The sequence below is a fragment of the Gambusia affinis genome, linkage group LG11, assembly GCF_019740435.1.
Source record: "Gambusia affinis linkage group LG11, SWU_Gaff_1.0, whole genome shotgun sequence".
Classification (NCBI taxonomy): domain Eukaryota; kingdom Metazoa; phylum Chordata; class Actinopteri; order Cyprinodontiformes; family Poeciliidae; genus Gambusia; species Gambusia affinis.
In genome coordinates, this window is record NC_057878.1 from 7874866 (window position 1) to 7897055 (window position 22190).

At 41.8% G+C, this 22190-nt stretch overlaps 1 protein-coding gene across 6 annotated transcripts in view; it reads right to left on the minus strand.

Moving 5' to 3' along the window:
* klf7b (Kruppel-like factor 7b) overlaps nucleotides 1–22190 on the minus strand; it is a 135277-nt gene that overhangs the window by 11287 nt on the left and 101800 nt on the right. For 5 of the 6 annotated variants that reach the window (XM_044132883.1, XM_044132881.1, XM_044132880.1 and 2 more), the window contains 2 exons: nucleotides 20487–21129; nucleotides 6363–6486 (listed from right to left, as the gene is read on the minus strand). In XM_044132883.1, the coding sequence (XP_043988818.1) occupies nucleotides 6363–6486; nucleotides 20487–21129 (767 nt within the window). Of the gene's footprint in view, nucleotides 1–6362; nucleotides 6487–20486; nucleotides 21130–21347; nucleotides 21739–22190 lie in introns of those variants that run through there. The other variant, XM_044132882.1, reaches the window with a different exon arrangement.

Below are 22190 nucleotides of genomic sequence, written 5' to 3' on the forward strand. Positions count from 1 at the left end.
TAAATCCACAAGCTGTTGGGTTTTACAACGTGCGCTTTATGGGATGTGAGGATATTAAAAGTTGAACGCCATCTATAATATTCAAGACCAGCGATTTAACTAAAGGAGAAGAGGACCGGGTGAGAAATTACAAATTCAATTTGCCAGAGGCTAAATTCATTATTAATTAGTCAATCCCACTCTTTGTCTTTTTCGCGCACTTTGCTTGTTGTTTCATCCAGATATGAGTAGACACACAGATAAATACTCAAAAGGAAAATTAATATCTTAATTTCACCGATTCTGCGGTGAATAATGCGCAGCATCTTAGCCTCAATTAAAACCCCGGCACCACCACCGGCTGTCGGTTCTCACCGAGCCGCTCTGGACCTACAAGCAAGCTGGGATCATCAACGAGAGGTTTTCCCTCCGCATTCAATGGAAAGCAAGTCAGTTTAAAGCTAAACCTGTGTTTTGATGCAACTAAAAGTGTGCTTACAGTGGAATCGCAATAAAAAAACACCTACAGGATATATTTAATATAAAAAAAGAAATCAACACCCAATCAACTGCTAAATATTAAACAGAACAAAAGTTTGTCTTGTTTAGTGAGTTCTGAGTTAAAGCTGATGTCAGCGAAGAATCTGTCAAACACTTGGCTTTTTATGTAATTTAGCTTGTGTGTGAAGATATATTACATTTCTAAAAGATGCTATCATCTAACATATAAACTTGAGTTGCGTCCCATTCCTCATCTGGTAGATATAATGTGATGTTAGCCTACCTATAGCAACCATAGCAGCTCCAACTCTTCAGCCAAGACTTTCCACAAGGTTGAGATGTGAAGCAGGTGAGAGGTTGTTTAAAGGGACAATGCACATTGCAAAATGTGCTAGCATTAGCCACAAAGGCTAGTTCTCATCTGTGGTCGCAGTCGGTCCTCTGAGTCATCACTGAAGTGTTTGGTCAGGTTGAGATCCACACCAAACGTGCTCATTCGTGTTTTCGTGCACCTGGTGCAGTCGTGTTGGATCAACGTGACTGTGCACATCCAAACTGTTCCCTCAAAGTTGCGAGGATAAGTCATCCAGAATCTCTTGGGATGTTGAAGAGCTAATGAAGTGTTTCTTCTTAAACAATAGTCAGAACCTTATGCTTGAAACGTGCCGTTCTAACTGCCAAACCCAGATTCATCCACTGAATTGGCAGACAAAGACGCATAATTCATCGTTCCAGAGATCCACATGGAGTCCAATGGTGACATGCTTTACACACCGCATCCAACCCTGTGCAATGTACTCATAGATGTACGATTGGACGCATCTATTTTCCCAAAGGTAAGTCCAGGAAACTCTCAGCAAGCTGTTATAAATTCAAAGTTGTGGTCACATAAAGTATGGAGGTACATACTGTTGCTAATGTATCTGCAGTAAGTTCTCAACATCTGCTTATTATACAGCTCAGCATCTGCTGACCTTGCTCTGTGACTTAGCTTAGATCAATAGAAAACCAGGGATGTTGGGTTATTAGGTAGAGATAAGTCCGATTCCACTGTGAATATTAATGAATATTAAGGTGACTCGGCTACTAATGTAGGCAGCTATTAGCATTTTAGACGGGGTCTCACACTGACTGTGTTCCCTAAGCCAGGGTTTCCCCCAGACTAATTTAAGCCTGGCGGGCCACCAGGCTTTACTTGAGCCCCCACCAGGCTAAGCTTTGCTCATTTATTTAAGTCTTTTTAAAATGTTTGCATTTTTTTTTTTTTTGATTTTATAGTTGGTGTTCAGGTATTAATCTTCCAATCTTTCAATAACACATAACTATCAAGTGATAATTTAAAAATTTCTGTCAACTTTAAAAAAAATTTAACTTAAAAACACGACGGGCCGCTGGACGAATGACTGCACTGCCCCGGCACCCGACCACCGGACTTAGGAAGTTTTCTAGGGGAAACTAGGGGCCCATTGTAAATGTAATCCATGCGTGCTTTTTCTTCCTGCTTTCATCCTTCTGGATGACTGCTTGGCACTGTCACAAACATCTAAACAATTAAATGAAGGCGACATTACGTCCAGTCCTTTTAGGCAACCAAAACAACAATAACAGCCTTTGAATGTGTGTAGCGACAGCATAAATGTCCAGATTCCCAGCAACCTGAGATCGTGCCAGAAAACTGATCAGTCGCCGTTGACTGGATCGCAGCTACAATGCAAGTTTGAAGATGCCAAAAACAAAAGAGTAGAAATCTTTTTTGCCAAGTGAGTTTACCAGCACAACAAGGGCAAACATCCTTTTTTTCCTCTCAGGTTTTTTTTTTCCTCTTTTTTTTCTTTTAATTTCTTGTTTTTGTTGTTTTAGCAATGGCAGCAGGTTCTGGGGATCAGCTGAAACCACATGGTGTAGACAGAACGCGGTTGGACGCGTTGAGTCCTTACAGTAAACAATGAGCGCTTTTACAGCTGAACTCTGCTCTCTGTTGTCTCAGGGTCTACTGTTTCCTTTTAGCTCCCAGCCAGCCATGTGGTACCTACTGTAACACCTTCACTGATCTCTCTGCATGTGTGCGCGTGTGTGTGTGTGTGTGTGCGGCTGGACAGATGGTCATCCCAGTTATTGTGTGTGTGTGTGTGTGTGTGTGTGTGTGGGTGGGGGGGGGGCGTAGCGGTTACTCCAGCTGGTAACCTCCCACTCTCAATCTCCTGAAACACACAGACTTCCTTCTTAGCTTCCTTTCTTCATCTTGACTCTTTTTTTTTTCTTCTTTCTTGTTTTTTGTTCTTCTCCCCACAGCCATCACTCCTCCTTGCAGCTCCACGGAAACATCGGGGGGTCTTTGCTTGATTAGTCAGGATTAATAACATACTGATGTGTGTGTGGGCGTGTGTGTGTGTGTGTGTGTGTCCTCTGGGGAAATACTGTCAGACAGAACATTTTATCAAATATTAACTTCTCCGGCTGCCACTTTTTTGCTATTCTCATGGTAATATTTGCTGCACGCCTCCCACCGCAGATGTACTTTAGCGTTTGTGTGAATTATGCGAAACTCTGGACTCCATTAAGCATACTTAAATGTATTTTTGGAATTTAAGCACAAGAAAAAAAACAACCTCTGAGGCTGCCTATGTGAGTACAGGAGACAGTTACAGCAGGAAGCTTCACAAGTAGACTTTGATATTGTGTAAAAGAGACAAAAATTTTACCATTTCATTTCAAAAAGACTATGAGCATCCACAAAAAAAACAACTTCCTGGGTTAATCTAAGGAGATGAATTTATGTCACAATGAGAAAAGAAATCTCTGAGTTTTATTTCTCTGAATTTTGAGGGGGGGGGGGGGGGGGAAGTCAGCCGTAATCTGTGCTAATCTGTCTCTTCTCATCCACATCGAAAGGAATCAGCCGAGGTGGTTGGAGAATTTGACAAAGATCCCTCCTGAGTGCATTTCTCCGTGGATAGTGGCTGGAGAGAGGGATGTTTGGGCTTCCAAATGAACCCCATGACCCCGTGACCTGACCTGGCTTACTCTGCATGTAGGTGAATTCATCTCTGAGTAGAAAGGCCGGGATGTTTTAGTTCAGAGAAAAGTGGAAGCCCAACATTTTTTAGAACGTTGAACGACTTAAATGTGTAGAAAAAAAAAAGAACAAGGTATTGATTAAAGCCAAAAATCTATAACATCTATCACAGCTGTTTTTGCTATAGTTGTAAATCTGTATGTATATAATAATTCATTTGACTTTGCATTTCTGTTTGGTTTTTTTTGTTTTTTTAAAATAGGATCTAATGCGGCCCCAGCTCCCAGCCTGGATTAGACGCTTCCAGCAGGTTTCTTTGGGGGTTTACGTGTTAAACCAAAACTGGAGGGAACCCACAACAGCCAATTACACTCTCTCTCGGGTGAAAGTTGGTGTGTGTGAAATAAATTGGAAGGTACTGCAGGCACACACACACACACACACACATGGAGTGGGAGTGCATGTTCAAGTGGAGCTGGCATCTGGTGCCACTCAATTAGCTGCGACCTGCTTGCCAATAGCCTGAATCCATTTAACAAGGGCATGAGTAAGCACACACACACGCACACACACACACACACACACACCCGCACGCCTCCAACCTTGAGGAGCAAAAACTAAAACAGTAACAACGTGACTCACAAATACAGCTCCGGCTTTGGTGTAGCAATCTTTCAGTTTGTCTTTGGCTCAAAACAAAAAAAAAAAAAAAAAAAAAAAGAAGAAGAAGAAGAGAAAAGAAAACACACACCCTCTCGACAGCTTCGGCTTTGTTTTCCTTCAAATTGGACCGGACGCGAGTCAGCGCAACAAACAAATTGATTCAGGATCGATTGGCAAAGCACAGTCTTGAAAATCAATACATCTGTAGTCAATTTCCGCGCGCAAACCTGCCTCACACCCACGTCTTTCCTTCTCTTCCTTTCGCAATATAAATCCGCTAAGAACTAACTTAATTTAGAGTAATAGCATTCCTTATCACTAAATTGACTACACCATGAGCTGTAGTGTTGAATATTTATCACTCTTCAAGATAAAAATCTCCCCTCTGAGCTGCTCCTTCGCAGCTGCCAAAGGCGCACAGCCCCTCTTAAGAAAACGTTCACAATTCAAAACAACTAATTTGCAATATTTTGTTTATTATTTAAAAGAAAAAACAACAACAAAAACTTGATCTGTCTTGTGCGTTAGAAAAAAAAACGGGGAAGAAATTTGTTATGGATCATTACAATCCCCGAGCGCCACATGTGACGCCTGTAGATTGAGGCTGGATGAAAAATGTTGTTTTATTTATCATTTGTCAAAGAAGCTGTCTGATCCCCTGCTGCTTTGAACGCATTAAAAACCAATGTTCAGAGGCAGCTTCTACAGAGAGAGGGGCTGTCGTACAGCGATACGACGGCAAACTCTTCCCATCATTCTTCCGCTACAACAAACAGAGATGAAACAAAATGAGAAACTTAATTTGGAGGCTTATTTGAGCTACTTTACATGTCAGCTCGAACTGGTTTTGTTGTGAGTTAAGTGATGTGGCTTTTTAATCGGCGGAGAGTTGCTGGATGATGCTCTTTCTGAAAACGCAGACAGACAGTGTTACTTTCCCCAACACAAACCAAACATTGTTGGTATTGGCAGAAAGCAAAACTTAGAAATGGCTTAAAAAGCTGATTTTGAGTCTTAATATGATCTTGATAATTAAGTAAAGACTGAAATTTGATCATATTTTTTTGGTCAGATTGGTTGGAGAGCCTTGGTGTTAAGTTTAGGTCTGCACCATTCTAACACAGAAATGAGTTTTGAATATAGCTCTAGCTACATCTTTAAGGTCACTGTCCCACACTTTACTACAGAGGAGCTTCTCCACAGCATGATGCGGCCACCGCCATGTCTCACAAAGGGAGTTGTGTGCTAAGGGTTATGTACAGTGTTAGTACTCTGAAAAATATAGACTTTAGCCCAGCAACTTAGGTTGTTGGTGTAAACCACAGGTGTCAAACTCCCGTCCTGGGGGACCGGTGCTCTGCAGCTTTTAGCTGTGCCTCTGCTGCTCCACACCTGAATAGAATAATTAGGTCATTAAGGCTCTGGAGAACTGGTCTACACAAGGAGGAGGTCATTAAGTCGTTTCATTCCAGTGTTTTGTAGCTGTGGCACATCTAAAAACTGGACTGGAGTTTGACACCCCTGGTCTGAACTGACCAAATCTCCTCCTTCCATTGGTTGGTCGTGTTTTTACATGGCTTGTGGTGCAAAGTGGATTTGTTATGAGTTTCTTTCAACGCCGTCTTTCTTGCCACTCTCTCAAAAAGTCCAGATTTGTGGAGTCTATAACTAATATTAGTCCTTTTGGAAACGTTCTCCCACTTGAGCTGTGCAGCTTTCCATCTTAGCCTCGTGGCCTCGTATTTACCCAGAATGCTCTGCGCTATAGCTGACGTCCTGCTTGGCATTCACATATGCAATTGAACTGCACCAGAGTTCGCTTTAATCACACCAAGACTTGGGTTTGTAGGCGGTCCAGAGTTCGATCAGGCATTCACACCCTCCCAAACAAACTGGACTTTCTAGGCAAACGAACTGGAGTTCGATTAAAGCAGAAGAACAGGGGCTCCTTCCACTTCCCAATCAAGTTCTACTTATGTTGTCCTTCACAAAAAATCCCACTGAAATACATTAAGATGTCAGTTTCTAAAGTGGCAAAATGTAAAACACCGTCAGGAGGAAGGAGAAGGGTCTCAAATTGACCCGCTGTGCCTCTAGTTGCAGGATAAACATTGATCCTTGTTTCCTTAAGACGTCCTACAAACGCAAACGGTGCTGTGTGCTCGGCAGTAATCTGTGTGAATGAAAGGAAGTGAGTGTTTACCTGTCGCAGTGGTTGCACTTGAATGGCTTCGCTCCGGTGTGTTTGCGGTAGTGTCGCGTCAGCTCGTCGCTGCGGGCAAAGCGCCACTCGCAGCCCTCCCATGAGCACTTATAGGGCTTCTCACCTGACAGCGAGGAGAGGGAGAAAAAGAGCAGAAGGCGTCACATTCTATTACAATTTCTACATCTAATTTCACACGTCTAAACTACAGCTGTTCAATAATATGCAGGTTACCACCCCTAGGTTTTTCTCCAAACACACACACACACACACACACACACACAAAGTGCTACCCAGCCCAGGGGCGGCCAAGCAGAGCAGTTTTACACAACAGCCATTTTAATGAGCCAACACACTCAATTAGCTGTAAATGAAGTCTTTCAGCACTGCAGCATGTTAATTCATAATCCCAAATTCACCCTGAAATGAATCTCGTTTTGTTCCCTTTATTACCACACCTCCGCCCATCCATGCACAAGAACACACACACACACACGCACACACACACAGGAGTGAGCTGGTAGTGGAGGGAGTGTGTGTGAGGGGGGCTGAAATGTAAATGAAGTTTCATCCTCCGGTTCACCAGATGGGAGAAGAGATGGTCTATTGTTCTCAGCCTGTAGTTATCTCACCATGATAGAAAGCCTTCCAGCTGTGTGTGTGCGTGTGTGTGTGTGTGTGTGTGTGGCATGAAGGAGCAGGCTGTCTTCAGATGGGACCTGATGATGCATCTCTGTGTGAAGCATTTTGTCCTGCGTGTGCAAAGTGTTCAGATGAGGTAGCAGTTAATCTGGAGTCCAACTCAGAAACTAAAAATGCAAACAAAAAGTGAGGAGAAGAAATATGATTCAGTTTTACTCCTGTAATTAAAAAAAGCTAAACAATTTTGATATTAAGTACAATAATTATAAACATAATTACTAATAGGTTTCAAGAAGGTCAAAAATATTGGCACAGTTTCTTTTGGCTTCAACTGACTGGACAGTGATTTGTCAAAAGGGACACTGAAACACATTTGGGCAAAATTAAATCATTTTAAATTGACAAAAGTCATAATAGATAAAAATCTATTGAAAATCAAGGAGGGAGATTGTTTTTGAAATGTGGCTCCACACAATTATTAGAATAATAAAAAATATAATAATAAAACAGGCCTGGGCAAAAGGGATAATGCTGCAACTGGTAAATGTCACTTTTGACTGCTGACTCATTAAGACTTCAGAGTAAAACTTATTTCTTTCCCACTCTAATGTAATGGGATGTATTTACTTTAGAATTTCTATGTCATCGGTTGTGTAAAAGTGTTAATATTTTAAGGTCAATTCATCCTTTTAATGGATCAGACTCCATTTCACTTGCAGTAATTTGCCCCTTGCTCACTTGTGTTTCTGTCCTGTAAACAAACTATTTGCATCCAATTACTTTAACCACGTGTATACATTTATCTTTTCACTGTATCTATGCAAATGCCCAAAACGTTGCTTAAACCCTGCATGTAATTAAATTCTAACAATTTCAGTATCTGATATTTTTTTTATTCAAAAAATCTTGTATGACACCGTTTGTCTGTTAATTTAGATTTTTGACTCCTGTTTTGGGCCACTTAAATTCTCACAAAACCAAAATGAACCTAAATGAGTCAAAAAGCCTTATTTTCTTATGGGAGACAATTAGTAGCAGAGTATCGAAAATTACTTTAAATAGTCGGTTGTTAAAGCGGGAACAAAATGTCCTTCGGAGCCACGAATCGACACATGGTCAGAACAAAACAGTCAGCAATTGAAAAGTTAAAAAAAATCAAAACTGCGAGAGCACAAAAAGGCAAAATGACTAAACTTGTATAGATAGATAATAAATAAATAGCTATCTTTACCTCCTCAGCAATATAAATGCAACAAAGTGTTTGTTTGACTTGTGAATGTTGAATCAATCTGAGCAAAGAAGATGTAAAGATATATTCAAATATTGCATTTCTAAATCAAGGAGGAACATGCAGAAGGCAGACAGGTTTCCCACTTTTTCACCCATTGCTGAACTAAATAACAAACAAAAAAATATTTCACACAAACACAATACGTAAACTTGGATCACAAAATAATATCTTTAAGTCCAACAGTCCTCAACTTCGTTTAAATTCAATCGCACAAAGTCACACAACTTTACTTGCGAGAGCTGAATACTCTTGGCTCAAATGTATTTCCATACAAAGACTCTGCATTATAGTCAAACAACAAAAAAATCCATTTAAATTAACTGTATTTGAAATATCTACCAAAAAAAAAGTCATAACCTGACGGACCCTTGATGTTCCTGGCTGTGGTCACTGTAATCGGGGCCTTAATGATTCCTAATGGGCAGAGATATGGCAGCTTGCAGTCAGTTAGCCAGATGTCCCACCAGCACCTCTTCTTCTTTCACAGCACACATCAATCCTCTTAAGAAGACAAACTTGCACACATTCACAGCTGAGTGGAGCTAATGTGGTCGGAAGCATTAGGAAACATGTTGAAAAGCCAAACATTCGCAATAAAAAAGCTTTTTGCCCACAAGTGATCCAGTTGTTAAAGGTTTTTTTTTTCTCCCTGCATTAAAGGCAGAATGGAAATAAAAACTGTCAGTGCACGCTAAAGGACTCTGTTCCCTGCAGAACATTAGCTGGCAATACAGGGTGGTGTGGTGTCTGATGTTATTATCAGAGATTATAGATTAGTGATCAGGTTTTAACCTCTGATATTATGAGCCTTTTTTCTCCTGATACCGACTTTAGCTAATTCTCCTTTTCAATTCTAAAATATTAGTAGACAGCATTCCAGCCTTCCTACTGAGTACTTATTTATTTACATTAAGAGCAAAACATCCCACAGTTTATAAGAGAACTGCTGAGAGGATTATTATTTCATTGTGAATCACAGATAAAATGATTTAGTGGTTGATATTTTGAACAGTTTATCATGTTATGCTAGCAGTTAGCTTGATTAGGGCAGATAGCATTCCTGAAACTGTAGCCTGTGGTATTATATTAATGTAAACCACAGATAAAATGATTCAGTGGTTGATATGTTGAACAGTTTATCATGTTATGCTCGATAACGTGATACAGGTAGCCCCAATCAAGCTAGCAATTAGCTTGATTGGAGCATGTGGCATCCCTAAAACTGCAGCATGTGAGGATTCTGTAGCCTCAATTTAACCCAGATTTACAAAAAGCTGCCAACATTTCCAAACTCAATATAAACTCAAATGATAAATTAGCTTTGTTGTACTGCAATCAGCCTTCCTGTTATCATTTGAAAGTCTAGCTCTCTGCTGAACTGAACTGAAATATCCTATCATGTCTTAAAGTACAGTTTCTTTTAAAACAGATTCTTCCCTTTAAATCTTTCTCTACTTCCAGCAATGTCATTTTAAATCCCACACAGGAACTGAAAATCACTAACTTTTAGTATGCCTGTCTAAGTAATTACCTCCACACTTAAGGGTGTTGTTAGTTTGACCTCGCTTAAATATTTTTCATTCAACAATCAGAAAAAAGTATATTTTGGATTTTTTGGCCAGCTGAACACCGGGGTCTTCAGCTGGTTTCAGTCGCCACCCCAATTTAGTTTCCTCCCTTAGTTACCATTACAGAAATAAATCAGGCCACTAGAAACTTTGTTGTTTCCAGGATTATCAGTTAAATGCCTAAAAAATAAAGAAACACAAAGTAATACTCTGAACAAAAAACTCCTATTGTTTTGACGCAGTGGAACAAGATGTCAAAGAAACAAAGAGTGGGAAAAAAGAGAAGAAAGTACCAGACCATAACCTCTTCATTTCACTGTAACAGGAAAAGGAAACTACCTGTCAACTCTGAACTGCTTTAGTAAACTGTAACACCACTGATTCCACATTCAAACCATCAGGATAGACGACCGAAAAACTACACCTGCCCACTCTTCAGCTTTGACAGCAAGGTGACGCAACGAAGCGTAAAAGATGATGTTGAACAGGAACACCGCACTGTGAATGATTGCCCCTTTTCTTCCCTTTATTTCCCCACAGTTTGCCTGTTTCTTTGATCGCAGACGACTTTTATCCGCAGACACAACGCGACTGCGGTTGCTCTCGGACTAAATTATCTACGCATCACGAGCTGCACTCTCCCGGATTTCCATATTCAAATTCTCCCCGTCGTTTCTCATGCAGTCTGTAGCCGACTTCAACAACCTGGGATCTGGGCTTTTATTGCCGCCTTATTGCGCTCTTTAGGTGACAGGTGATTCCTGTGACACCGCTTTCATTTTGGCTGGTGTTATGTGAATATGGATTTTGAATAAAATATTCTGCATTACTGGGTCGTAGGGAAAGGAACATCTAATTAGTCCCACGCACCGCGGCACCATCCCACTGCTGTCCGTATTTCATTATGGTATGCCTTGAATATCTCAGGTTAAATCACTTTCACAGAGACACAAAGTCGTGAATTGATAAAGGGGAACTCAGTATATGTGTCTTATGTGTGGTTTATGCTGCAAAGATATATTTTAAAAGCGTTTGGAGTAGGCTTGGATTGGTTTCTGGTTAATCATCCATCTTTGTGTAAATAGGTCCATTCAGATTGCTCGTAAAACTATTCCTGCTGTTTAAAGTTCCCTTAAAGAGAAACCAGAGCTATAATCCCTGGTTAATAAAAGGCTAAGCAGGATTCCTGCTTTCCTACCTTGTACGGCCAAAAGAGGAGAAAATTCCTCAAACTTTTTGCCTTGGAAAACAACAAGAAACACACTGAGTCACCCAAAAAAGTCAGAAAAAAATGATAATAAAAGGAAAAAGTGAATGTTGCAAGAGTTATTGTGCCTCTCGGTAAAATAAACAGCCTAAGGCAGGGTGCTACCAGGGCAGACATCAACGCTAATTAGCTAGCCAACATGAACCCACTGCACTCCCAACATTGTTGTTCAAAGGAAGGAGAGGAAAAAAAAGTTTTAATTTTAGATTTTTGTCTCATCTCAAGTTAATTTACCTTCAGATATCTGCAGATAAATAAAAAACAGTCCCATAAATCTACTTTTGTATATCCATGCACTGAAACTAATATAACTGTGGACACAAAGATATTTTTATAGCAATAAATATAGAGATCAAGACTATCTATTTACATACCTGATCAGATAGATATTCTTGATTCTTGATCACATGTAGCCAACTTATTTTTGCTTTAATGCCTTGATATTTTGAAAGCAACACAGATTACCAGTCCATGGTTAGCTTAGCAAGATCTTTAAATCCTTAACATTAACTCAAAATACCAAAGTCGCTACCACCACCGACATCAACTGGACCAATTAAAAAAACTATTTTGGTATGGATGATTATTTAGTCTTTTATAGAATAAAACAAACAGACAACACGTGTCCCCTTCCCCAGAGTCCAGTGGCATCACTGGATCTGATGCTTGGTGATATAAGACTTTGAGTTCTTTGGCTCATGGAAACCCATTGTGTGTCAACGTGCTGTTCTTGACTGAACTGCAAGGTCCAGCAGTTTAGAGGCCTGTAGCTGTTAGCTATTAGCTTTGCAGGAAGCTAGCGACCACTTGGAGCTCAGAACCCCAGCATCCAGTTGTTGTCATTCTCATCTGCTTCCACTTTGTTAGAATATTTCTAGCAGTTTACTATGTAGGATTTCGCAGATGCACAGGCAGCATCCTGTTGTAGTGCCATGCTGAAATTCATTGATCTCCTGCGAGTGACTCGTTCATCTCCAGTTGTTTGTATGTCTGGAGTACCTTTCAATGAGTTGTGTGCAATCTAGTGTATATTAACTGATTAAATCTGAACTGGATTACTCCATGCTGAGCTGAATTTAAGAGACAAAATTCAATTTACGTGTTTGGCTGTGGAAACACGTAAAATGAAAAAAATATCCAATGTTTCTATTAGGACCACATTGGACCTGCAAAAGTCAGAAATCCAAATTATGCAGGACTCATCCACAAACCTAATCTGGCTATTTAAAGCAAAGCGTGTGTTTCTGAAACCTTCACACTGTTTATCTAAACAAAAGAGGAGATGCCGGAAACTTAAATATCTTTTAAATTCCTCGTCCCACTATGCATCGCCTTGTCCCAGGAGCTGAACATGCTGTTAGATCTCAAATCGGTAGAGTCACTATTCACTTTAAGTGCTGAAACATTATAATGCAGTCACAAGAAACCAAAAATAAACAACGTAGCTCCTTTTTGTGGTTGAAAAAGGTCATTTCTAACTTCCTGTAAAGACCCAGAAATGTGTACTGTCCTACGTTTTGTTTCGAGGGGAGAGTAATCCTTTACTACCTCTGTGAAAAATGCTATAATCGGTGATTCTACAACAGATTACTTCAAGCCGTGTGGAGAACTGCAGCAAAATCCTCCATGTTCAGCACTTACATCTGTAAGTGTGAGTCCTACTCACTCCATAAAGTCCTCTCCTCTCTAAGAACTGATATATTCAACCTACAATACCGAACCACTTGGCAGCTTATCCTTTCTGAGAAATACTCCACCATTAACCTACATGTGTGCGTGTGATAAAGGGAATGTGAGTTGGGGGGTTGTGAGGGGCGCAGGTGCCAGATAGGCGGACGTTTCACACCCGTCTTCAGTAATTGGCCAGAGAACCTCATCTTCCTTCAATGGGAGCCCTCTCAAACACACACCGCGAAGACACGCCGACACACACACACACACACACACACACACACACACACACACACACACTGTTAGAGGAATGAAGCAAGGCCAGCCTGGGCCTAACGCCACAGCAACCATGACGGCAGCCAATTATAGCACGGCAAGGCAGGGATGCATGATAAAGTCACCTAGCAACTGAGAGAAAGAGAGGAGAAGAGGGTGAGGAGGGGGGAGGCTGAGAGACAGAGAGACAGATTAACAGGCACGGACAATCCACCACCCACCAACCAATTATGGAGGAGTGTGATGCAGTTGCTTGGCAACCTAAACTAAATAAGCAATTGGAAGAGAGATGGAAGTTAAAGGGGGGGTGGAGGAGGGTGTAGGAGGGCTCAGGTGTTGGGGGAGGTCAGCAAGGTGTTACCCCCGACTCCACATGAGGTTAGAAGGGTCCCTGCTGCAGGTGGGAGAAGGGGAATGGGGTTAAGCGGAGTTATCACAACAGTGTTTCAACCTGTGAGCCACATGCCTGAGGATCAGGATTTACATCATGAACAGCTAAATACATTAAAATGTTTTTAGGGTTAAAAAAAACAACAACATTGAAGTCTGCAACATCTACAATCAATATGTAAATTTTTGTGTAAATCTGATTTGAATTTCTAAAACACTTGGCTCTTTTTTTTTTTTAAACAACAACAAAAAATGGAACCATGAAATAAAAATTAAACATGAGCACTGTTTCCGTCAAAATAAAGAAAATAATTGCAACTATCTCTTTAGGACCTGTGATTTACTTTTGATTTTTCATGCTAGCACATGGAAAGTCGTTATTGCTGTTCACCAAAGTTTCCATGCTTGGAAGATGAAGACCTCTTTGCTGCTAGTGAAGATCATTAATTGAAGCTCCAGCATCTGCAGCTCCGAAAGATTGATGTCTGAACTCTTCCTGAGGTAAAACATGAGTATTGTCGTTTCTAAACAGGAAACAGTTTTCTTTGCATTATTTGAGGTCTGAAAGCACTGCATCTTTTTCATTTTTCTGTCCATCTCTCGTTTCCTGCTAATAAATACAAAATGTTTGCTGTCAGTAGTTCGTAGAATAAAAGAACAATGTTCATTTTACTCAAACATATACGTCTAAAAAGTACAAGTCAGAGAAACTGATAATTGGTCTCTTGATTTTTTCCAGAGATGAATTTTGAAACATAAAATTATTCCTGTTTGACAGCATTCAGAGAACTGAGAGTCCAATTTAGATACCAGAAAGAGGTAAAATGACGAATTCATCCACAGAAAACACTGCACCAGTTGTTAAGCACGGCAGTGGCAGCATCATGATGAAATGCCATTCTGCTGGCTGTGGGAAACGGTACCAAACAGAAAGATGTAGTAAGAGGAGAACCGCAACAAACATAAGCTCAAATAATAATACAGACAGCTGGAAACTCACTGGATGCTCCAGCAGCATTTCGACCTCCAGAATTAAAACATTTTATCACCACAACCACAAATTTATTTGGATTTTAAATGGCACACAGTAGTACGTAATTGTGAAGTGGGAGAAAAATGATCCTTGCTTTTCTTTTTTTCTTAATTTTTTTTACAATGAACCGTTTTTACTCTGGATTTATGTTTATGTTTGTTACTTTGGCAGACCCCTGTCTACGGCAGCTTGCAGTCTAACAACACAGTTGACAATAGAGCTAATAATAAGCGATTTAGAAGTAGGACCGCGAGTCAGGCTCCTTCAGAATGGAGTGCAGGCGCAGAAAGAAGCGTGGAAGGAGACGGTGAAGGAGAGGATAGGGTAGGAGATGCTCTCTTAAGAGCTGGGTCTGCAAAAGTTTCTTGAAGACGGGCAGGACTGCCTCTGTTCAGGAAGTGTGCAGTCGTCCCACTATTGTGGAGAGAGGTCACTCATCCAACCGAAGTGACCGAATCATGACATAAGTCTGTCCGAGAGCATTCGAGTAGATGGATATTGTCCCGTTAAGCACTTGGAAATTAGAAAGAGGCAAGCCAGTCAGAGTTCATCTGAAGATGGATGAACCTAAATACAGGTCAGTGCTGCTTGGAAAGAAGAAAAGAAAAAAAAAACCCTGCTAGAGGCGGTAAGGACCTGAGACAGACATCCAGATGTCAAAGTTCAACATCTATATCATTTCTCCCCCCCCAATATGCTGCCTTATGTTGGTCTATCTGGTACGTTTTTCAACAAAACACACAGAAATCTGTGGTTGCAACGTGATGAAATGTGAAAAAAATTTGAGGGACGTGACTATTCCTGCGAAGTCGGTCTTAAAGAAAAGTGAGAAACCCACCTAAAAGCGTGAGCCAGCCGAACTCCCAGTGAGGATCCTCTTGATCACAATCAAATTAATTCGATCAAGCCTCAACTAGCAGGAGAGTATTTAAAGCCAGACGACATCAAAGCGCCACCAAATCTATAATGCACCGGCAACCCGTTCTGCTGATAAACAAGATTGTTTCTGGGCTGCTGCGCATTTGTGTCGGCGCGAGGTGCCAGCGCCACGAAGCTCACATCTACAACTTCTGACAGACGGGCACTCTTTCCAACGCAGCTCCTCGCGTCTGCAGTCTCGGATGCCAAGTATTTAGTTAAGTGTATCTTTTTTTTTTTTCTTTTTTGGACTGCTCCTCGAATAACAAGGATATGACTAATAGGCTTCCACTGCTTTTAGAGATCCAACCTCATCCAAGAGAGCAGAGGGAGAGAGAGGAAAAAAAACCCACACACACCCAAAACTTGGCTTTGGCTCAGAGCATCACTAATTGGATACTTTAGAGATTTACCGAATGAATTTCTACCTCTTATTAAAGTTGTGTTAATGTTACAACTCGGCCGTAATGGAGATCCACGTGTAAGAAAACGTTTACGTCACTGCTGCGTCTCGGACAAACGGCTGGCTCGTAATCGACGTGATGTGCCGGCGCAGCCCGTGCTACGCTCAGTCACTGACAGGCGTGAACATAATGATGCCTCCAATGGCCTCTGGTGAGTTACAGTAAGAGCAGTAAGGCTGCGCAGGCTTCCTGCAGCTGCTCCTCCCTGTAGGCTCTGCAACGCTAATCCCTGTCTACATGTATGTTCAATGATTTATGCTCATAATAACCCAAAAAGAGGATTAAGCTAATTAAACCACAGCTCTGTGCTTGTAATGAACACATCGAGAGGGAATACAACACCCTGCATTTATACCACACACACACACACACACACACGCACACTGAGAGAAAGAAAGAGCTGCAGTGTCTTCAGGGTGTTCGCTTTTTATTTTCCCCAGCAAATGACTCTGCCTAAGCTAATCGTCGGTTAGCATGACTCGACAGCTGAATCATCTGATTACAGATACTGCAGGCGGCAGTCATGCTTCCAGATGACTAGTAGCTCCATTCTGGATTAATATAATAGAGCTACAGAGGCTGGGGTCCCCCCCCCCACACACACACACACACCTTCCAGGTCCTCCAGGTGCAACCATGGAAGTGGAAAACCAGACCTGAAGCCATGCCGTGGTTTTAGGGGTCGAATAAGCATGTGACACGCTGGATTAATGATGCCAAGGTTGCCAGTATTAATACAGCGCATGTCTGCAGGCTGTGTGCTGTGAACCTGGGGAGACTGCTAACACTGGATGATGACAACTGGAGGACATGAAATGCATTAGACGCCGTAAATTGATGGTGTAGTTAAAGCTAAAGTTGAATAATGCTAGCTTTGGGCTGTGTGTGTGTGTGTGTGTGTGTGGGTGCATGCGTGCGGGCGTGTGTGCGTGTGTGGGTGCATGTGTGTGTGTGTGTGTGGGCGCCTGGGACCCATGTGGCTGATCTGTGATGGGCTCAGGCTAAAAGATCAGAGTGGAAAACAGACCAGTGGGTAGCTGAGAACCAGCATGTTACTGGTTAATAGTACAGTAAACAAAACAAAAAAAGGCAGAAGTGTAGATAAACTCGTTTTTAGCAAGAGCGTCATAAATGTTTGTTTATTCAAGGATGCTTTCTTTTGTAATGCCGAATGACTTGAATTTGCTGTGGATTTTCTCAAAATAAAAAAAAGGCTTCAATACATGTACATAGCTACATTAATATTTGGATAAATGTCTCTTAGCAAGTTGCAGTAATTTCTTTTTTTCTGCTGCCCACATTGGTGTTGGAGCCATTTCAGAATCTTAAATAGCAGCTTTATCCATCCACAACCAGGTTAGGTGTGTGTTTGGGGTCATTGTTTTGTCAAAGATGGTTTAGAAATGGATGAAACAGAATAACGTTGAATTTGTGGAGGTCTACGCCCTAAAGCCTGGTCCGTACTAGAAAAACCAACCAGCTTCACTGAGTTTGCTCCACCAACTCAGCAAAGACGTGCTACAATTTTCAGCAAGATTTGTGCGAGGAATTTGATAGTAACAACACAAATATCTCGTCCAACTGCAACCTGCTAAGAGGATTATATCTATTATCGTTCCACGCCAAACAAGAACAGTTCAAATGCTTCAATAAAAGACACTAACATTGTAAGGATGAGTGCATGATGAGTTTATGTAAGCCATATATAGAAAACCAATAGCCTCCATTTAGGACTCAGACATGCACTTTAACCAAAAATAATCCACATACTGGATGTGGAAAAGCACAATGCATTTCAAAAAGCATTCTGCACAATGAAATCTTCGTTTTTCTAGAAGCTGCTGAACTACAAAATAAAAAAACTGCCTGAAACCCCCCCCCCCCCACCCCCCAAACATTTTGGACCGGTGTTCTGTTTATCTGTGGTACCCATAGATCCGTCCTACCTTTGTGGTGATGCGTACGCACACATTGATGCTACGTCACATACTGCTTACTCAGCAGATTTCTTATAAATACGTCCTGCCTGTGGAAGTTTTGTTTTATTTCGTCAGAAGATTAAGGTAAGCTATATTGTATTTATTTTTTATACCTGGCTTTCATTAAGATGCTGTTTTACTTCATGTTTTTACTTTACATGACAGGCAGCTTATCAATGGCTTTAGTTTGCCGTCTGCAAAGTTGTTACTACTGTAAACAAGTTATTGTTTGGTGGTTAATCAAGACAAAATACATTGTTTTGTGGGCTATTTTGTCCCTATATTTTAAAATATTTTAGCTTAATTCTGCTCTTTTTTTATTATTAAACTGTGCTAAATAGATGTTAGCGATACTATGTGGGATTGAAGCTGTAATAGCCGTGTAATATTAGAGTATATTAATCATAATCTATCATTTCAGGAACACACTGCGCAGTTCGGTGGACTCATTGTGGCTGCGCTGCATTTGATAAAATCTGTCGTACAACATATTAATACGCAAAAAAGAGTTGCGGTGATCTGTATTTGTCTGTGTTTAATTTAATTCCAATAAAAGCGTGTTTCCCCTGTCTGATGTTGTTGTATTCTTACAAACACCACTGTATTTAAAATATTTTTTAGGGCGTGCTGTGGTGGCGTAGGGGATAGCGCGACCTTCAGTCCTCGACGCGGCCGTCGTGGGTTCGATTCCTAGACCCGACGACATTTGCCGCATGTCTTCTGCCCACTCCTTCCCCCTTTCCTCTCAGCCTACTGTCGTATAAGGGACACTAGAGCCCACAAAAGATCCCCTGGAGGGGAAAATATATATATATATATTTTAACAGGTAGGATATTGTAGTAAAAGGATTAGTGCATACATCTACAGCTTTTCATTTTAAACGGGTAGGTTGTTCAGATGAAGGAAGTGATCTTCTTGTGGTTTCGTGTATATAAATTGTTCCAATGCTAAGCTAAACATAACTGCTAAGCTTCCACTTCAGTCCCGTCACTCAAATGATTTTATCCAATATACTGTATTTAACACTGACACAACCTGCTATAGTTTTCTGTTTGAAAACATGACGGTAGCAGTTTTGGACGAGTAGCACGGAGAGATAGACTTATTTATCTCTGATGAGGCAGCACTGATAGTCAGAACACCGGTCCTGAATCTGACGGAGAACTTGTGAAGAAAGTTAAAGTTTGGGCTCCTTCACACCTCAGAGAGTATGATTACTATACAGCCAATGAAGGTTATTTCTCTGATTATTGAGAAAGACAAACACTTTTCATTATTAAAACTTAAAAAAAATAGAGGTTTTCTTTCTAAATCTATTTCTATTTTCACATTGCGTTATCTTCTGAGGCACGCCCGTCTCATTTCCTATCAGAAATTAACTTAGTGACTGAATGGAGATAACTGGAATCTGACACTACGAGATATATTAACAATTTCCCAGCAATTAATGACTGGGAGAGGTAATTCAGAGAAATACAACCTTTATTTCTATCCTTGTACTTTGCGTTACACCTGTCTTGTGTGTCTTTCTTGTACCAGAGCTCCTCTCCTCATCCTAGGAGCCAGTGGCTTCCTGCCCTGCACACATTAGCCCTGTCTGTGCTCTGTCTGAGGGTCACTGAGGGGGCAGCAGCAGCAGCAGGAGCTAGAGCTGCACGTCAGAGTCGCTCCAACACGGCTGATTTGGTACAGTCATTTAGTGCCAGTGTATCAATCATCAGGTAATTACTGACGCGTCACCTTTTGACCCGGTAGCTGCCGTATTAAAATGGAGATAAATACTCCTGGAGGATCATGTGAGAAGTAGCGTGATCTAAATCTCTGTAAGAGGCTCAAACATCTGGTGTCCCCCACCCCCTTCACCCCCTCTTCCATGGATTTATCCCCCGGTTCCAACACTGGAATGGATTTAAGTTTACAGTACATCTGCCGGGTCACAGAGCGGCAAGCACATTAACGAAGTGACTACTGGGTCACACGAACGTCACCACCTTGTCTGATGAAGCCGTCGTCTCTGTCTGCTGTGGTCTGTTTTGAACGTTTTCACCTCTTGAGGAAAATGTTTATCAAAGAGAACCAGGCCAAACGGCAGATGTTTGATGCCCTGTAGGAACAACAATCACCAGTCACTTTATTAGGTTTATTAGATTGTTTACAAGTTGGACTCCCGGTTAATTCTTCCAAGAATAGTCTCATCAAGGTGTGGTAACCATTTCCCAGAGATTTTGATCAATTCTGACTTGGCCTCTCGCCGTTGCTGCTTATTTATCAGCTGCAAGCCAACAACGTGACTCTTTCATTCCAAAATACCCCAAAAGAGCTCTATTAACTTCAGATCCAGTGACTGTGGAGAAGAGTGAATTCATTATATTGATGAAAAAAAAAAAAATTTGAGATGATTTGAGTTTTGTGAAATAGTGCATTATCCAGCAGAAAGTAGCCATCAGAGGTCTGGTAATCTGTGGTCATAAAGGCAGGACTCATGAACATCAACAACACTCTGGTGTTTAAATGATGCTCAACAATTACAAAAGGGCCCAGAGTGAGCCAAAAAAAACCCAAAAAACTTATCTGGTTTAAGCAGAATAAATAGCAGCTTTTTTAGAAAACATGCAGCCTTTTACCTGTGTGGGTCCTCTGATGTGCCTTCAGATGGGAGCTCTTGGTGTAAACCTTCCTGCAGCCATTAAACTGGCACCTGTGGACCCTCTTCTTGTTCTCAGGAATATCTCCTCCCAGACTTCCACCGCCTCCCTGCTCGCCGTCGCTCAGCGCTCCTCCTCGGCTCGGCGGGGAAGGCAACGCACGTGCCGCCACCACCTTGGTGGCCCCTGGTCCCACCTTCTTCGCCACCAGCTTAAGCGTTAGCGTGCCGTCTGCCGTGGCGGTGAGCGTCTGTGTGGGCTTAAAGAGGTGCCGGCCGAGCTCCGGCGACGACGGCGGCGTCAGGGACGTGACGGCGGCGCTGAGCTGAGCGGCGCTGACTCCTCCGAGGACTTGGTCCTTTGTGTCGGTTCCGGCTACCACCTGACCCTTGTTCGGACTGGGCACCTGAAGGATTTTGGCCTGAACCTTGGGGAGGGTTACGAGTAACGGCGGTGGGCTCGGCTGGTCGGGGAGGCTGGGCAGGAGCGGGTCCATCAGGTCTTCATCGCTGTCGCCGCCTTGCATGAAAGCCGGTGTTAGCAGACAGTCCAACTCCTCGTCAAAGAGCTCTGAGAGTCTCTTGGGCTCCGTCTGTAGATACCTCTCCAACTCTAGACATGTCTGCAAGGAAAAGGGACACCAAAGTCAAAACCACAGTTTTCTTAACTTGTTATCCCATTTTCATTCAACTTCATTCAGACTCCACAGGGTTTCTCACAAGTCCCCATAACTGGTTAGGCAACTGAACGTTGGGTGAAAGGCCCAGAGACTTTCCAACCAGACGTCCACCTAAATCTTCATCCACACAACCTTTTACATTACGACGACAGTTTCCAAACCTCAAGAAAGCCTCGCCTCACACAATCTCTTCGCACATCTGTATACTCACTGGTCTCCCAGTCTAATTTAACTTGGATATCGGCTGTAGGCATTCTATTTCTCTGCAGCTGCTGACCATGTCACCTGGCACACGGCAGTCCTGCGAGAGGAGGGATTTACTCTGTGATTGATTGCCGCTGCCTGGACAGGCTCTCTGGAGCCCTGAACTGTGGAGGCCTTGCCTGTTTCCCTCTGCTCAGCCAAATCAACCAGCCGTGGAAGTTATATGGAGAGATAGAGGAAGTGAGGTGACAGGTGAAGACAAAGAATAATAAGAAGAAAAGAAAAACAAAGAAAGAGAAGGAGATAATGAGAAAAAAATAAAGAAATATGAGAGTTTTGTTCTTTTTATTTATCCATCCACAAGTACTTTATTTTTTGTCCTGCTACACTTTTGTAGCAGAATCATCACAGTTGTTGGTCTGCTGGCCCTCCAGCACCTTTCATCAAGGGCACCCAAGTCATTACCTCCAGGAATCGGAGCCAAGAAACCTTCCAGTGACTAACTCAATTTTACAACCCCAAGCCTGCGTTCGCCTCTCACGACTTAAAATGTTTTATTTTTTGTTGCATTTTGTGCCGTCAGTCAACGGCACTCCTGAGTTGTACAAGGAACTGTTTGTTTCAGGATTGTTTCTGCTTTGATTTTTATTGTGTTTTATTGTCGACATCTACAACCAATCTCAGTGTTTGATTCTGGCAAAATGGCTTTCAGCCTACGGCCACAGAGCCCAGAAACAAACAAACAAACAAACAAAAGTTATTGGGCAGTAGCTACTGTATTGGATTTTCCATTGCTAAGA